The sequence below is a fragment of the Alligator sinensis genome, unplaced genomic scaffold (assembly GCF_000455745.1).
Source record: "Alligator sinensis unplaced genomic scaffold, ASM45574v1 scaffold861_1, whole genome shotgun sequence".
NCBI lineage: Eukaryota > Metazoa > Chordata > Crocodylia > Alligatoridae > Alligator > Alligator sinensis.
Genome location: NW_005842153.1, coordinates 708,624 through 726,926, shown reverse-complemented (window position 1 = coordinate 726,926; position 18,303 = coordinate 708,624). Strand labels below are relative to the sequence as shown.

At 44.7% G+C, this 18,303-nt stretch overlaps 1 protein-coding gene across 1 annotated transcript in view; it reads right to left on the bottom strand.

Moving 5' to 3' along the window:
- ENPEP (glutamyl aminopeptidase) overlaps positions 1-18,303 on the bottom strand; it is a 62,240-nt gene that overhangs the window by 17,492 nt on the left and 26,445 nt on the right. The window contains 6 exon segments of the mRNA XM_006025540.3: positions 1,137-1,192; positions 1,316-1,452; positions 3,061-3,137; positions 12,537-12,688; positions 14,593-14,658; positions 17,812-17,877. Coding sequence (XP_006025602.1) covers positions 1,137-1,192; positions 1,316-1,452; positions 3,061-3,137; positions 12,537-12,688; positions 14,593-14,658; positions 17,812-17,877 — 554 coding nt within the window.

The window sequence follows — 18,303 nt, the reverse complement described above, 5'->3', positions numbered from 1 at the left end:
TAGGGCAATCAACATTATATAGTAGCATGTGTTCATTCATAGGGTAAGCCTTGGTGACCCACAACATGGGCATGTTTCATTAACTATTCTGATATCCCATAGTTGAACAGGAAATCTAGTGCAGGGACTCTCAATCTTTTTCTTCCTGAGGCCCTCCCCACCCCCAGCACACTACAGAAACTCCACTACCCACCTGTGCCGCAACAACTGTTTTTTTGGCATATCCAGTATGAGGGGGAAGCATAGGTGAGTCATGGGAGGGGAGCCATAGGCGACATGTAGTGGGGCATAATAGACATGTTGGGGGACCATGGGGGGCATGTTCCCCCCAGATTTGTGCTCCCACAGCAGGCATAGGGCTGCAGCCTGGCCAGATGAGCACAGGCAGGAGCTGCCTCTGTGGCCCAGGGGTGGGACCCAGCATAGGAGGGTGGAGTAGGGTGGCAAGACTCATTGCCATTGCCACTGGAACCCCTGCACCATCTGCAAGGAGTAACAGATGGGGTGGGGGGGTGTTAAGTGAGGGGCAGCACAGACCCCCTGAAACCTGCTCACGGACCCATGGTTGAGAACCACTAATCTAGTGGATCTTGGGATGTCTGTGGAAAGTCACATAGAGTCAGATCTTTTGTGACACTTCTCAGGCACTTAAAATATGGGCACTGTGAGACAGTGCCATGTAGAACCTTGGATAACTTGCATTGCACATCATAGACACAACCCTAGGAGATTGTGGCTTTATTTGGAATCCTGTTTTGGCAATGATTGTCCCAACTCACCAAGCTGAAAAACTCCTTTCAGAGGAAATATGCTTGCCTAGAAAGGAAATAAGGCTGTGATCCTGCTCATATTAAGTAAATGGCAAAATTCCTATTAACTTCAATAGGTCAAGATCAGACCCCTTATACTATTGCAGAAAGATTGGCTCTAAATTGATACCAACAAGAGTTGTACACAAACACACACGCTTGAATTTGTTCCTTATGGAGGAAAATTAAGACCTAAATTATTCCTCCCCTTAAAGAATTCTCATTTCAGCCACTCAGTCCAAGGCAATTCCAATATAATAGCTGCTGGGAAGATATGAAAGCTATTTTGAAACCTCCATTGTGAGGTACTTTCATTAAGATGCCTACCTTGCCAAAGAAAAGGCATCATCCAAAACTCCAGCACGGTCAGCAGAAGAAAATGACTGCATTGGGAGGACCAAAAAGAAAGACAGAGTTTTACATTCTGAAGAGGAAATTTTGATAATGTAGAGACCCCATAAACCAGTCACCTTATAACTAGATCAAATTAATTTTGTACAACTCACCTGGTAGTTCTTAATCAGGTAATTGGCTAAATCTTTCCATGTCTGCGGCTCATAATTTACACGATAAAATCCAACATGGGCTGTATTTATTTTCAAGAAAGAATTGGCAGGTGGGTTGCTGGGCTTTATGGTAATTCCTGTGGCAGCAAAGAAACAGCGATGACAAATTTACATCTATTAAATACATGACTGGGGAGCCAATTGAAAAGACCTTGGGCCCCAAAACCCTATTTAGTTGTAACCTGGTTTGCAAATTCCACTGGGACATATAGCATAATTCTAGTTCAGTAGCTCTAACATGGCAGTGAGTAAAGAGGAGGTTATTGATACCAGCTCTTAGCAGAGAATAAGAAATACTTGTGACTTTTAAATGCAGAGCGGTGTATTTAGAAAGAGCATGAAGAAATTAAGTACTGTTTGAAAATGAATACTCACATACACATCATTAATGTTCATGTTCCTTTACAGATTCACAGAAGTTTAGAGCTGGAAGAGACCAGCCCCCTTGAAATGGCTCTGTTGGCCCTAAGCTTTTATTGTTTTTACAGAAGTTGACTTTTATGCTAATGAGCCAAATGGTAGTCAGAGGAGGAAGCAGTTACTCACACAAGCAGCCCAAAAAAGTCCACAAGACCACTCATCGCCCAGTGGATTGTGATAAGGATGGTAAAAGAAAATCCTTTCAAGCAAATCTCTGATTTTGTATCACAGCGAAGCATTTTAGTTTGGGTTTTGAATGCAAGTAATTGAAACAAACATAGATTACTGTATTTACTGGAATCAAAGATGAGGTTTTTTCCCCCTTCCAATGAACATGTGGGGGGAAAGCCTCATTTTAGATTTGAGTATTGTCATAAGGCAGGTGGTAGCTTAGCTCTAGCTTCAGTCTAAAGTCAGAACTAAGCTCCCACTGTCCTGGTCTGGGGTGGTTTGTTTGGTGCAGTAGGGGGCTTGTGGCAGGCAAAGCATGGGGGAGACCATGCAGTGGGGGTGGGGAGACCCCCAGTGTACAGTATGGGGGGAACACATAGCCTGTCCCCCCTCTTCCCACCACCTGCTCCCCCTTTACCTTCTTCTCTGGCCCCTCCAGCCCTACCAGGGTGAGACCCACAGCTACAACCGCTGCTTCTCCCTGGCTGGGTCACTGGCCGCACTGGAGCTGGGGCAGAGCTGCTACAGAAACAGGAGGCAAGGAGCAGGAGGTGGGATAGGGTAGGGTGTGTGGGGGCTGACGTTATCCCTTTTTGTAACCAGCTTTAGAAAATAGCTTCAGCCAATGCCAGCTCCTGCAGTCTGTTATCTTCACCAGTGCTAACCCAGATTTCCTACATTCACTGCCAGAGATCCACTTCTTCCCTAAATCTTGATTTACTAGGATTCACTCCTTCCCTAAATCTTGATTCTGGAAGCTATGTGATTTAGCCCTATTTAGTTCAATGGAACAGCACATTTCAAATTAAACATATTCTTAGCCACTTCCTTGAGTGAGCATTGACTTAGCACATGCTAAAGGACTTCTGAATCAGAGGATTTAGTAGCATAAATAAGATTATGGGAGGGGCTGGCTATCTTTTCCTAGAGAAGGGTCTTTACCTGACTGCCAAACATTGTACCACTTCAGATACTCTATCACTGAAAAGCATCATTTTGTTTCTGCTTCTTTTCATTTTTTACTAATGAAATGTTTAAAGCTCTGCTCCAGTTCCCACATTACTGTTCTTAAAGGAAGCATTACTGAAGTTTACCTGCAGACTCTGACTTATTGTAAAATGTCAGCGTTGTGTTCCCGGCACGCCATTTCACTGGAATATTCCATGTGTAACTGAAATAAATGGAAAAGAAAATGTCTGAAATCAAACTTAAAAGAACAGCACATAATTAAAGCAATGAGTTTTTATACCGTGGTATTCTGCATCTAGAGTCATAGTCAAATCATTTTTGTAGGCACCTAAATGGGACTTACACATTATATTTATGCTGTGATTAATGTGTTAATCATGGCTTAAATAGGAAGGATGCACCTGATTTAACGGTCCATAAAATGGGGAACAAATCATGAAAAGGTTCCACACATAATGTACAACATTTTTATGGTCTGTTTGTATGGTGCTTTAAATTTAACGGTGTGGCCAATGGCCAAAAATCAGCTGACTGTTGGCCTGGCCAGAGGTGAGGTGAGTGGAAGGCAAAGGGCTTCTCCCACCTGGGACTTTAAACTGCACTGGGCAGCAGAGGCTTCCAGAAGGGAAGCAGCAAGGAGCCTACATCTTACTCCCCCTTCTCCTGCTCCTCCCCTAGGCTTTAAACCCTATGTGAAGCAGCACTAGCTGGGTTGCCGAGCCAGAGCTGCTCTGTATGCTCAGCAAAGATCAGCACGTTCAGAGCTGCTCAGCCCCTCAGTGAGGGGAAGCCTCTGCCTCCCTGGACTAGGATTTTGAACCCTGATCTGGGTAGCTCTGGCTAGGCAGACATACCCCAATTTATCCTGCTGGGGCTTTAAGCTGCATGCCAAGGAGCTCTGGTCAGGCAGCCTGGTGTGGGGGAGCAGAGACTCCCTCGTACCAGGTTGTCCATCAGAGCTGTTTGTCATGGGGTTTATAGTGCCTGTCAGAGAGAAGCTTCTGGTCCCCCATTACTGGGAGCTTCTGCTCCCCCACACCAGGATTTTAAACCCTGCATCATGCTGTTTTGTGTGGGCTATCTAGTGCAAGAAAGCAGAGGCTCATGTTTGGGCATAAGGGAGCCTTGGAGTCTGGAACAGCCCCAGGGTCTGGAACCAGCCCCGGTGTGGTCCCCAGCGAGTCAACAATCAGCTGGTTGTCAGGCACTTGGCTTTCAACTTAATGATGTAACTTAATGATCCTGGGCTCCCTGGCAAGTGTGGCATAATTAGGATTTGATCCCTGATCTCAAAATCTCATGCCCTGCCATGCATGTGTGGCACGGCAGGAGGCACGATTGTTGGGATCAGGGATCAGATCCCATCACACTTGAACAAAGCTGCCTAAGTCATAAAAATTGTAGAAATCATAGAGAAGTCAGGCTGGAAGGAACATCCAGAGGGCATCTAGTCCAATCACCAGGATCATCCCTATCCAAACTATCCTATACAATCCATAATCTAAACACTTCATAAGACTACTATAAACCCTGACACAGCTCAAGACATAACACTCTAACCTGCCACAGATAAAGCAGGGGAACCACAACAGCTAATGTCCTACTTCTATAAAAGGTTGTTAAATGCTCTAGAGAACCCAGGTAGAGGGTCATGCTCCCCAGTACAGAGGAAGACAAAACTGCCCACAGTCCCTACCAATCTGAGCATGTGGTAAAATTTCTTCCTGACCCCAAATATGGTGATCAGTCTGACTGAGCTGAGGGGCAAGACCCTCTAGCCAGGAGCCTTTGGCTTTGGTCCCAGCAAGAACATTGGCACACCCCAGTCAAAAGTCAGAAAAAGTAATCCAAATTAACCCTGCTTTAGTAGCCATAAAGCTGCTGGGGTGTCTGTATTTGTAAGACACTTCCATTTCAACTTGAAAAGATAATGTGGAAACTGGACTGGGGCTTCTGCATGTGTTCAGAAACAATCCAAATCAGGGACTTAAGGTACCAACCACCAGGCTATATGCTAGGTGAGAGGAGGTGCCCTCTAGCCCTTCTGTTGAAGCCAGGCCATTGTGCATCTAAGAATTCATGATTCATAGGGATGGAAAGAATAAACAAGGAGAAGCATGACTCTGCAGCCTAATATTTAGCACACTGAGCAGGGAGGAGGAAAGGCAATCCTGGATTTTGCCCCCAGCCCTCTGAACTGTTTGTACATTTTACATCAAACAATTATTGAATAAAAATAAAAGAAATCCAGGGAGCAAGGAGTGGAATGGGGGACCATGACTCTTGTGGAAACAGGGTCCCTCTTGCTTTCTGAAGCAACAACCTTCCTAGGCATGGTACAGGATGTCTAGATGGCCAGCTCAGTTTGGATAACATTCTGGAACTAAAATACTGGGTACCTTAAGTCATTTTTTTGGATCTGACCCATAGTCCTCTAAACTATGAAGTATACATATTTGCTACCATACCATTAGTGGACTAAATGTAGGATTTGGATATGAATTACAGAGCTTTAGTTCAAAGTCTTGCATCAGCTTGGGACATTAGGCAGATTACTTAGGTCCTGATTCAGTAAGATACTTACTGAGATGGAAAACTAAGCTTGTGATTAATGTCTTTTGGAAATCAATAGAAGTACATAAAGTGCTCAAAGTTAAACATTGAAGTGAGTACCTTTCTGAAAGGTGTTCACCTTTTGTGCTTTAATTTCCCTACCTATAAAATGGAGATGATAATATTTTCTCATTATCAAAGGGATACTGTGTGGATCAGTTCTATAGTAAACTATGTACAAATGATCTTAATTATTAATGTATATTTGGAAACATACCTTAATAAAGCAGTATCTCTGTATTGCTGATCTAGCTCAGGGCTGTCTAACTAGCGGCTTGCAGGCCATATGTGGCCTGTGAGGGGTTTATATGTGGCCCCTAGGCTCCTATTCAGCCACTGTTCCCCCCATTGCTCCAACTGCTGCTGTAGCCGGGGTCGCTAGGCTCCCCCTCACTCTCTCAGCTTTCGCTTACTAGTCCAGGTTTCTTCCTGGACCAGCAGCCCACAGTGCTGGGAGTGCCTGCAGCACACTGCAGCAAGGGAACTGAGGTCGGGGCTGCCTGTGTGTGTGGTACAGAGTGGGTAGGTTCTGCCTGAGCACATAGTGCCAGGAAGGGTCATCGCTATGCACAGTGTGAGGGGGGGTTGGGGTATCATGTGCATGGTGCACTGATGTGTGTGGGTGCAACTGCCCATGCATGGTGTAATGGTCAGGGGTTTGGCCTGGGGGTCCATGGCTTGTACTAGTGCAGCACATATGGTGTGCAGTCCTCAGCCATTTAGAAGTCGGACAGCCCTGGTCGAGGGGGTTGCAATGAATCTAACAAAGCATGATTCTATGGGGACAGGTGAGAAGTGTCGTTAAGTATTGTTGGGCCTATTTTGTAGATAAGAGAATGTATATAGAAAAGCCATGCACTGAATCTGTGATGGAGCCAGCATTAGAATTCAGGACTTCTTGGTGTCTTAGTCCAGTGCTTATTCAGGCCAAGTACTCTCCATTAATCACTATGGGCAGAATGTGATACCCTTACTCATGCTGTGCATGTCTACATGTTCATTAATGCACGTTTGGTAATGTGCATTAAATTTAGTACCTCCATTATGAGGTACTGGAAAAAAGCACGTTAGCTTATTTTAATGTGAATTAGAGAAAGTGCATGGGTTTTTTGTGACACTTTAATATGCATTAAAATGGGCTAATGAGCATTAAAGCAGACATGTAGATGCACCCACTTAGTAGTACCTTACTCCTTAAATAGTCTCATAGCAATGAATGGGACTCTTTGAGATCTAAGCTGTTCTTCAGTGTGAGTAAGGATATTATAGTCCAGTGGGAGCTAACCTTTTTGGCAGGTATGACACAAATTAGCCTTGTACCCTCTCCAAGTGCCATCTCGATCCCTTTTGCTTACCAAATTTGCTGCTTAGTTGTCTGCTCCCTGTCCTTTGCTCCCTGCCTGATCAGATGTTCTGCTTTCTGCTCCCTGACCATTCTGCCACTCTGCTGCCTGTACCCTCTGCAATCTATTATGCCACACACAGAGCCTGCCCATGCCACTTGTGGTACCCATGCTGTAGGTTGGTCACCCATTATAGTCTGTCTCTGAGATAATTTTCTATTATTTCAGGTATTGGGGTGGCAGACACTGTGGGATAACCTTAGCACTGTTCTTCTGATTTCCTGCATTACAGCCCTGGATTAAATGAATGATGGCTTGATGCCAGCAAATGACAAAATGAAGGATACGATTTTTATTTGCTCACTCCAGGAAGAAAGGTCAGCTCTTCTTTTAGACCTTGAAAGAAACCCATGTTTACATGTTTAGCTGTTATTGGCTCACTTCTAGAGAAGACTGTAGAAGAGTTGAGGAGGGCTATAACTTGCACTCAGTTGTATTTCCCCAAGAAAAAGCAAATGAAAGATTTTTTAAAACTTGTTTTGTAATTGCATTTAACAGAGTGATTGTTAGTGCTTAGTACTGTATAGGTTCTTAAGACCCCATAAAATACTTCTTTTGAGCATTAAATACAATAGCTATATCCTGCTTATTGTGGACATATACACCCCTGCCACATGTTACACTTAAAACACGGTTAACCAGTTAATCACATCTTAAATTGTAATCTGGCCACAAATTAAAGTAATAAATGGCACCATAAAACAAGGACTAAGCCACAAAGTTATTCCACAAAAAATGTGTGGCTGGTTTCTATGATGCCATTACTTGAATGTGTGGCCAGGTGTACCTCCGTGGCTGGGAGCCCCATCAACTGATCTGAGGTCCCGGCCACAGGATCACACGATGTGCCCCTGTGTCTAGAAGGCCAGATCAGCTGAGGGAACTCCCTGACATGGGAGAGCATAGTGCATCCCCACAGCTGAGAGCCCCTTCAGCTGAGAAGGCTCCCAACTGTGGGAGCTTGTTAGTTGTCAGTGCAGGGGGAGCCCAGGATCAGAATTGCTGGCTTGCCCTCCACTGGCAATAAGGTGCAGTGGGATCTGATGCTTAATCCTACAATTATACTTCCTGCCATGGACAGGAGGCATAGCAGGAAGCATGACTCTGGATTGTGCATCAGATCCTATTGTGCCTTTACCTGCACATCTGGCAGGGGCCATAAGGAACAAACCATATTGCAGCCACATATTTGCCCGGCAGCACTGTTTAAAGAAAATTAATTTTTGTATGCTACCTGATGGCCCCAGTGTCTCAACCCTTTATAAATAACTCTGTTGTTACAGTGTGCTTCTGCACTGCTCTTGTTTTTCTAACCACAAAAAAAGGCAAAAAAATAGTTGCAACTGGTTTGCCATCCATGTCTGCTTGAAATGGCTTGTTAAACCAGTGGTGTAACTAGGGTGGGGCAACTGCCCTGGGCACCAACTTGGTGTGGGGGTAATGGCTACTGCCACAACTGTACAATTATGCTGGTAATGTGGCAGCAACTAAAAAGTCACAGCTGCCCCAGGTGCCTAGCTGTGTTATTACATTTCTAAGTAAAACATGCATGTCATTGTGAAATAACCACTGACAGCTACTACATTTGACAATAGATTTAGTGCTGGCTGAATGTAACAGGGCTCCTACCCTGTTACTAAGGAGCGGAAGGCCAGAGAGAGATGTAAGTCTTTAAGAAGACTCCGGGCCATGTATTAATGAGAAGATCCAGAGTTCTGTAGAAGCTGCTCCCAAGCTCCAGACCTAAGTGAAGAACTGCCACCAGACTCCAGGGCTCAGTACAACTTGCAGGAAGGGTACAGGATGCTATAGGAGTTGTTGAAAACCCAGAAACCCTGGAGGAAACAGCTGCCCCTGTCCCAGGTACTGGGGGCATTTATAGATGTGCTCTGGGAGGTGGGAGTAGGGGTGTGAGGGAGCGCTTTAATTAGCACAGCTCTGAGAACCATGCCAATTAAAGTGCCCGGAGTGTCACTTGTATCAGTATCCCTGTGCTGAAAAATGGCAGTACTTTGAACTAAAGGTTGTTGAACAAACTTTAATTTAAAGCACCCCACTGCCATTTTTCAGTGCAGGGATGCTGATATACATCATGCTAGAGTCTGCTGGAGCACAGTAATTATTATGCTCCAGCAGACTTGAGTAATCAAGTCTGCTGCAGTGTGCTGTAATAACAGCACGTTGGAGCAGCCTCCCTGCATGTCTGTATGAGCCCTGGGAGTTCAGCCAGACTACCAAGTCAAGAAGGTGCAGGACTCCAGGTAGTAATCAACAGGCCACTATTTGGACAATGACCACAGCAGACCTGAAGACTCTACTAATGAGACCCATAAGAGTGAGCTCTGGCATCCTAGTGGGAAAAACGTGGGTCAGGTGGCCAGAGGAGGAGGAGCCAAGTGCCTTATAAGCCCAGACCCACTGATAGGACCTGAGACTGACCCTTGCCAGGCTTAGAGAAAGAACTCTGTAGGAGGTCCTGCTGGACGTTGAAGGTAAGTGATTTGTATTGTATATTTGTTTCCATTGCTGTTTTAATTTTGCGAGGCTTGGGAGTGGCTAGAGTGGTGGAAGGAAGCTGTTGAGGGTGTCTGGGGAAGACTCTGTAGATTTGTCAATTTACTGCTAAGGACCGTCAACTGTGTAAGAGAGGAGCCTGAAGTCTGTGAGGCCACTGCTAGGCCTTAGTAGGAAAACTGCGGGGCTGCTGAAGACCCAAAAAGGCTGTGGCTGCTCAAAACCCCAGGGGACTATGGGTAAGAGTGATAGCTAGGCCTATGGACTCTTTAGGGGCCAATGCCATGCTCAGAACAAAAAAGAGACCTCTACATCAGAGAAGGGATTTCAGACCAGAAACCTAGTTAACCAAGGACAGCCTCCTGCACTTATAATTTATAACACTGAGACTTGGCAAGAGAGCACCCCAGGCACACTACACCTGAACACAAAAGGTATTTGTATTGATTTAACTAAATGGAATGCAACCTCCCATGTGTGAATGCAGTTATCCCGGAATAATGTTATCTTAGGACTTGCATGCAGGGAAAACTATTGAAAAATAAGTTACAGTATGGATGTAAAGAGAGAAGTATTTAATCATCTTAGTCTGAAGCCAGGCAGAAGACAGGGCGGAGATGCACCTTATAGACTAACTGAAGCACAGATTCATACGCTTTTGTGAGCAAGAGCTCACTTCATCTACCTCTAAAGGCTTACATACCTTTGATTCAATTAGTCTGTCATGTATCTCTACCCTACCTTTAGCATAAATATAAAGCCCAGTAGCCACTCGGGACTAACTTTCCCTATGAGTACTCTTATTCTTTGAGAATGGATTTTTATGGCTCTAACACTCATCCAAAATGGACTAAGCTAACCAACATAAACTTGATGCAGACTAAGTGTGTATGTAGTTGGGGTTAATACAAAATAGCTATTTGGGGATATTACCTTGTATAGAGAAGTCTGTATACTGGTACAGTTTGTCATTCTTCTATGCCATATGAGAAAATGGAATAAGTTATAAGTACATGGAGTATATTTTATATTTGGATAATTGCAGCCATACTAGGAGATGGAGTGGTATAATTTGTTTGGTAAAACTTCACACCCTTCACCAATATAGTGATACAAGAACAAACCTAGGTGTAGACTGAGGCAGAGGCTCTTGAGGTTGGGGCTACCTTTCTGGAATTAGCCTCATCACCATTCTGGTTCAATCTGCCACATTATGCCCTAATACAAAAAAATTTAAAAGCCAAATTTAGATCTAGATCTCTTCACTTCCAAACAAGTGATTGCTCCAGCTAGAGACACTTGACCAGGCCCAGCTCAAATTAGAGGTGCACTGATACATGGGTCCAATATGGGATCGGCACCAATAAAAAGAAAATTGACTATATCAGAAATTGGCCTGATGTGGCTCGTAATTTGGCTGATAAATGCCCATGCATGGGCGCAGCCACAGTGCAGCACACAGGCAACAAAGAGCACAGTCTGGCAGCTTGGAGAGCTGCGTGCAGCTGGTAAGTCTGTTGTGGTGGAAGGGGAGGGGGAGGCAAGGGGCACTGGGAGAGAGATCAAGACCCCCACAGTGAGGGATATGTGGGGCTGGGGCTTAGGGCACCACCCAGCCAGGGCAGGGCAGGGCATGAGGCAGAGCCATGGCTCACCTGGGGGGTGCAGGGATGGGGAATAGCTCCTGCTGCTGTATGCACCGTGGGAGGGCATGGGAGAGGGAGCGTGTGCCCCCGTACCTGCACAGGGTGGGGCAGGGTGGGCTGCAGCTATGGGCTGGGCCTGGGGGCCATGCCAGGCTCTTCCCGGCAGGGGAGAGCTGGGCCACGCTGCACTCAGGGTGGGTGGCAGCAGCACTGGGTGGTGGGGAGGGGCTAATTTTGCTATAGCTCCCCATAACCCCCTCCCAACACCACTGCCACCTGCCCTGAGCATAGCATGGCCCAGGCCCCGCCCTCCCCTCCACTGGGAAAAGCCCAGTGCAGACCCATCCCCAGCCCATAGCTGCAGCCCACCCTACCCTGCCCCGCACAGACCCAAGGGCACATGTCCCCCACCACCCCCCTGTGCCCTCCTAGGGTGCACGCAGAAGTGGGAGCCGCTCCCCCTCCCCACACCTCCTGGACAAGCCGTGATTCTGTCCTGTGCGCCGCCCTGGCTATGCAGCACCTACTGCGGTCCCAGCCCCACTCCTCCCTTCCCTGCCCCCTCCCCTTCCACCACAACAGACTTACCAGCTGGACCCAGCTGTATCAGAAATCAGATCAGTATCGGCTGATATGCCTCCTTAAAAATTGGCTATCGGTATTGGCCCCAAAAATCTCTATTGGTGCACCCCTAGCTCCAATAGTTGTTGGAAGGGATTTTCTTCATGATTTTTGGGAGTGAGGTGATTAGAAATTTATTTGCTGTCTCTTAGTTAACATGTGGAGGCAAGAAAACTTGCCTATTACAATCAGGTTCCTTCAGAACTGTACCACCAAGCAATCAATGGACTGATGTAATTAACTGTCCCATGCAGGGTGCAATTCATCTCTAATTTGCTAATTTGAATTCAGGCCAGCTCTTCAGTGACTAGAAGTGATTTTTCTATTCAAAGACTCTTTGATCTGTATGAAAATAGTTGGTGTTCAAAGTTTAGCTCCCAAGAGGTAGGCATCCACATCACCTCCCCTACCACTTGGAACTTTTTTGGCAGCCTGAAGTCCAATGCGAGAATTTGGGGAGCACAGAGGCAGTATTCTCCTTTGTTTATAAGAGATGGAACTTAGTGGGTATGGATGAGGCTAACTTTCTGGGCAGTGTGGCAAAGGCTGCCCAGCTCTTCAAGGACTGTACTGTCTGTACTCTCCATTAGGAAGCAATGAGCTGATATAGTAGTCAACCTGGGAATGAAAAGTTTTCGGGACAGCATCTTCTTAAGATTTATTTTAATTAACTGGTGTAGATTCAAGGTAAGGTGAACATTACAAGCCTATCTGAATAAGAGTTATATCCATTCTGAAGCTATATATACAGAATCTCTTTCTGATATTCATCTCCTAGAAGGGCATGGAAACTTTAAACCTTACCCTAATGCAGAAGGTGGTTCAGAAGGATGTGCCTTGGGATCCAAGAGAAAACGTTTTTGTCGGATGGTTAAATTAGAGTACAACTCTAAGACTGGATATCCCATCTGCCGGGTCCAGGTGTCCATCACTTCCTTGACTGGTTGACCACTTGCCTAAGAATGACACCAGATAATCATGCCAAGACACCAAACATAAATTGGAGAGAAACTTTCATGCAAAGAGGGTGGGATTGGAAAAGGAACATGTCTCCCTCAGAAATGCGGGGCCTTTGTTCCTAACAATTTGGCTCATGAAAAAGCAAGCTCAGCTCAAAAAATACTTTATTCATTAAATCATTTTATGGTGAATGTAAAAGAATAAATCGTGAGCTGTAAGCACAGATATATATAATAGATATTTCTAAAGCATATGAATTGGGGTTTGGACAGTAGCTGGGGCAAATACTATCTGCCCTTATGGTCTGCTGCCCCTGCATACTCCCAGGGGTATTGTGGCTGCTGCGATCCCTAGGGTTCAAGGGTTTTACACTGTGCATGGTGCACCCCTGCCACTGAGAAACCCATCAGCTGTTGGAGCTCCCAATACAGGATCCTGCTACATGCTAAATTAAAGCTCGGTAGCAATGAGCTATAATGTCAGTGCACAATTTGAGGTCTAACTTTATAGCTGGTTGGAGTTTTTATTGTGTGATAGCTAATTTGCATTTGTAGCTGGTCTTCAGGTAATTGTGCAATTAACTAGGTAATTGTACAATACCTGTAATGTGTAGAGGGGGCCATAGATAGGGGGTCTACCTAAATTACAGGAGGACTTAAAAATTTTTGCGTAAAGTTCTAGTTCTGCAGTCATTTTGCAGTGGCCCCGCCCCTTGGCGCTGATTGATGGAGAGGCCCCAGGAGGGGAGAAGGGGCAGCCATCATCTTGATAACTGGATACCGTTCATGCAGCCCTACCCCTTAGTACTGATTGGTAGTGAGGTCTCGGCAAGGGGAGGAGGAATGAGGGGGCAACAGCCATCATTTGCTGCCCTTCATGCCTCCCCACTAACACAGCACCTTCCCCTTTCGGCAGCAAGGGCCACTGGTTCCCACTAGAGAGCCATCGCTATTTTTATTAAGGGTTTTTGTTGTTGTTGATTTCTTAGGTTTTGTGGATCATCCCAGATTTCATGGTTTACTCAACTGTGAATTAGGTAGGTCCCTAGCCATAGAGTTGTTACTTATTTTTTAAGCACTAACTTTACAAATGGTTGGCTCTCTTTATAGCAGGATTGTCAGTTTTTATCATGTGGTAATTACTTTGCACATGTGGCTGCATGATTGATTTATTGTATGATTAATCAGTTAATAGTGCGATAATTACTTTTCACTTGTGGCTGGTCTTGCTTTACACATGTGGCTGGTCTAAATGTATTGTGCAGTTGTTCAGTTAATTGTATAATGTTTTATACACACACATGTGCACACACACACACACACACACACACACGGGTGACTGGTGCCTCCTAAGTCTGGGGGAACATCAGATTGCTGACAGGGGTGGGGGTCCCCCCCAGCCGCTGATCACCAAGCCAGCAGTGAAACTGGAAGTGCGCTTTCACCAGCACTTCTGGTTTCATGGCTCGACTTCCAGGGGGTGCACATGCACCTGTGTGTGCCCCCTACGTGTTGCCAATGCACGCACATATATAGAAATATGTAGCAGGGGCCACAGAAACCCTCTTATGGATACAACTGGGTTATAAGAATGGGAATGAGTGTCTGCTATGATGCACAGCAGGAGATTGGATAGGGAGGGATAACATTTCTTCTGTACGTGGACAGTGGATTGCTCCTACTAATCAAGCCCCACTTGCTTGCTCCATGTTCTATACACCTTCAAACCAATTCACCTGTGCAAAAAAGAAAAATTTATCTAGTAGAGAAATGTGCAGTCATGACTCTCAGTACATTTGGGTTACTAATAGGATACCGTAGTACCCAATATATTAAATATTGTTGTTTGGGAAACTGCTCTGTAGCCTGAGTGTGTAAATTTGAATTATTTCAGAACATACCCTTGCCAGGGATTCCCAGAAATCATCTGTCTTTGCATTCTTGAAATGGTATGCCTTTAGATACTCCTAGAAAAAAGTAGAAGAGAATGTTAAAATATTACCAAGTATTTATTCCTCGACTTTCATCACAACGTGCACATTTTACTGTAATATGTTGTGCTGATATGCAGAATATCATAAGACTAGTATTGTTCCTATCCAGCAAGGGCTTTAAGACATCTGTGCATTTCACTTCTTTCTGCCAAGAAGATGATGAATAGAAACAGTTGCTGAATGCAAGGTGAGGCTTTCTGAAAAATTGATCCCAGAAGTACCCCCATCCCTCATTCTACAAATACAGGGTAAAGAAAACTGCTCCTTCTCCTTTGGCTTTCGGCATGACAAAAGCATTGGTAAGAAATGCTTACATGCTGCATTATGAGTGTCTAAAAGGCCAGGCTTTAGAACTTGCAGGCAGCATTTGCTGGTGAAAACTAGTGGGCATGAAGGTTTAAAAAAAAATCCTATAGTCGGCCAGGATGAAGCATGGTTCATACGAGTGGTGTAACTAGCATGGGGTGATGAGGGCAGTCACCTGGGCACCAACTTGGATATGTGGGGGGCAGGGCGGGGGGGAAGGGAAGAAATGGCTACCACTGCAGCCACATGATCACACCAGTGGTGTGGTGACAGATGGAAGTTGCTTCTGCCCCTGGCCTAGACACCTGGTCGTACTGTGACAGCTCTGGTTAATCCTTTTTTTACCCCTTAAAAGAGCTAGCCTTTTAGCATTTCTTTAGGTAGCTAAACTCAGATCCACTGTTTTTATCAACTGTTTTATTAAAGTATGAGTCTTGATAAAAGAGAAAAGGAAAATCAGCCAAAAGCTGCTCACTGATGAGAAATATTGGGGAGCAGGTGATTTAAGTTTCCTTGCACTCCAGCTCAGTGTCACTGCAGGAAGGCAAATAGAACTTTATTGGATTAATGTGTATCTAGTACTTTCCAAACATAGGCTTATATCCACTAACTTTGGTCGTAAGCATTTTCCCATGTGATACACTAATGCATGGTGCTTTAATACTTGGAGAGAGCCGTAGACTCATTCAGTATAGTTTACTTGAGTAGAAACAATTAACTTGTGTGGCAAATTTATGCCTTATTAAATAGGTCACAGAAGGAGAAAGTGATTTCCACTTTTAGCAAGGCACCCTAAAATACAACTGTTATAATGTGACAGCTCTGTGCAATGATCAAAACCAGCCTTAAAAAGGAAACACTAGTGATAAGCTAATCACTTACTGTCTTGCTTCAATCCCGAATGTTAAAAATTGCTGTCCTCACCCTCTACCACCCCAGTTAAATGTTATTCGGATGTATCAAATAGGGCATTTCCTTTTCTATCCTGTCCTGATCAATACTAATTCTCTGCCTATAGATGTTAACTTGGTGTTGGTATAGCTGGTCAGTAGATGGTGCTGTTTGTTTTAATGTGGACCTTAGCTACTACTGTGTGTGTTTGAAACAAGAATGTGGCTAAATGGGAATTTGTGGCTATAGTATGCTGGGTAACTTGACGTCCTGTAGAACTGTCCATGCCCTGTTCTGCCCAAACTGTTCTGCCCTGGCTTGTCTATAAGTATCAGGCTCACCCGGTGATACTCTCCCAACCTCTTCTTATCCTAGTTGTATCTAGTTTAGCTGGGTAGCAGCAACCACCATGCTCTCAAGAACCTCTTTGAACATTACTTCTAACAGTGGGAGATCTCTCCAAAAATGCCAGCATCTCAATTAAAAGACACACACACAAATATATATTTTTTTCATCCTGTCTTCCTCTACTGCCCTGAAAAAAGACTTTCTGTATTGACCTCAGGGCCAGCTTTAGGTCTTGGAGATGCATTTAGGTCTGTAAGGACCTCTACCCAATTTCTGTAAGCTTCCTGGCATAGCGGAGAGGGTTGGATACTTGTCATTAGGAGGATGGAGGAATGTCCTTTAGCGGTCATTGGGTTCTAATTCTTACTGATATAAGGGAACAAGGTAGAGTGAAGGTACAGTCAACTGGCATGGGTCCAGGCTCCTCAGTGACTGACATTAAATACACATAAAAAACCTTTTTTTTCCCCCCATTAATACTCATGAGTTACAGCAACAGCAGTTAACATGCCTTGCTGTTGCTCCAGAGGCATCAGTTTGAACTCCACCCCAGCTTCGGACTGAGGGCTTTTCCCAGTTGACCCACATGCAAGTGGGTCCAGTTGAATCTGGATGTCCCACAGGGTTAGGTTCCTAGCCCCCCTGTGAGGGATGAGTGTTTGTCAAGTAATCGAGGTTAGAGAGCCACAGCAAACAGTTGCACAGGACCACTGAGCAGCAGCTGTTTGCTGTAGCTTTTATTTCAGAGGGCAGTGCTTTTCCAATCAGTTGAGCGGGACCCCAATGAGCTCTGGCTGATTGAAGCAGCAGCAACCTTTGAAGTAAAAGCCATCACAAACAGCTAAGCAGCTGGCCCTTAATTTGGCAACCTGCTCTGAATTTTAAGCAGGTTGTGAACCATGCAGATATGAGTGACCTGGGTTTTAGTACATGCAGTCATTCACACACAAGTTCTGCAGTTCACATTCTACCTTGCTGCAAATGTGAGTTTTCGCTTAAGTTGGCCATCTATGCCACTTGCAAATGTATCATTATCAAAGCTGGGGTACACTGCCCCACACCGGTACAATCTCTTGACATTCTCAGGTGCTATGTGGTTATCTATGTGTATAGATGCCCTGCAATAAAGGAAATTTTAGATCAACTGGAATAAAGTTAGCATAGAAAGGTAATTGGGAACATATGACTTGGAACAGAAACCTTTATTTAAAATTCTGATGAGAACACCAACATCTAAGTTGCATTCATCTTGCTAAACAAGGACTTTATCTTTAAGCATGCATAGGCCATGGTGACAGGGAAGGTAACATATCTTGCTATAACTAGAGGCATGAATTGGACTGTCACTCCAGACTCATGCTGAAGACTGGCCCCACTTGACCCAGCTGTAAATGGGCATATGGTCATTCAGATTGAGGAGTCTAAGGCAGCTTTGGGGATGCTAGCTGAATCACACTCTTGTGTGCTCTTGGTTAGCATGCCTTAACTGTGCTTGTGCGGCAGACTAAATGGTTCTGGTGGCCCTTTGACTTTCTGATTGAGATTTTAAGATTTTTTAGCTTGTTTTACAGTAATACCTACCTGACATCCTTTTTGGAAATTTTCTGGAGTAATCCAATCTTGAAGCATTCTGAGAATTGATGCACCCTGAAAACAAAGAGAAAAAAATTAATTTTCTCATTCCAAACCACTTTTAACCCAGATTTCTATTACCCTGCCTTCTGTTTAAATGTCTGGCCCCAAAGGAAGAACAACTTTAGCCTCAATGAATTACACTTACTCGAAAGAAGGGATCTCAGAACACTGGAAAGACAGAGACAGAGAAAGAGAATGAGAGATAAAGACCTTTGCAGGGGAAGGCTACAAGGATGTGAAAGGAGAAATGAAAAAGGAACAGGGAAACAATAGACATGTGGAAAAGAATTGAAGAGACACAAAAATGAGGGAAAGGAAAATCAACACCCCTGAAACCCAAGTACGGCAGTTTTATTGTTAGTAAATAATTATTTAATATTTTGGAGGAGAAATAAAAGGATAATCATGGGCGACTGGTGCCTCCTGATTCGGGGGGGG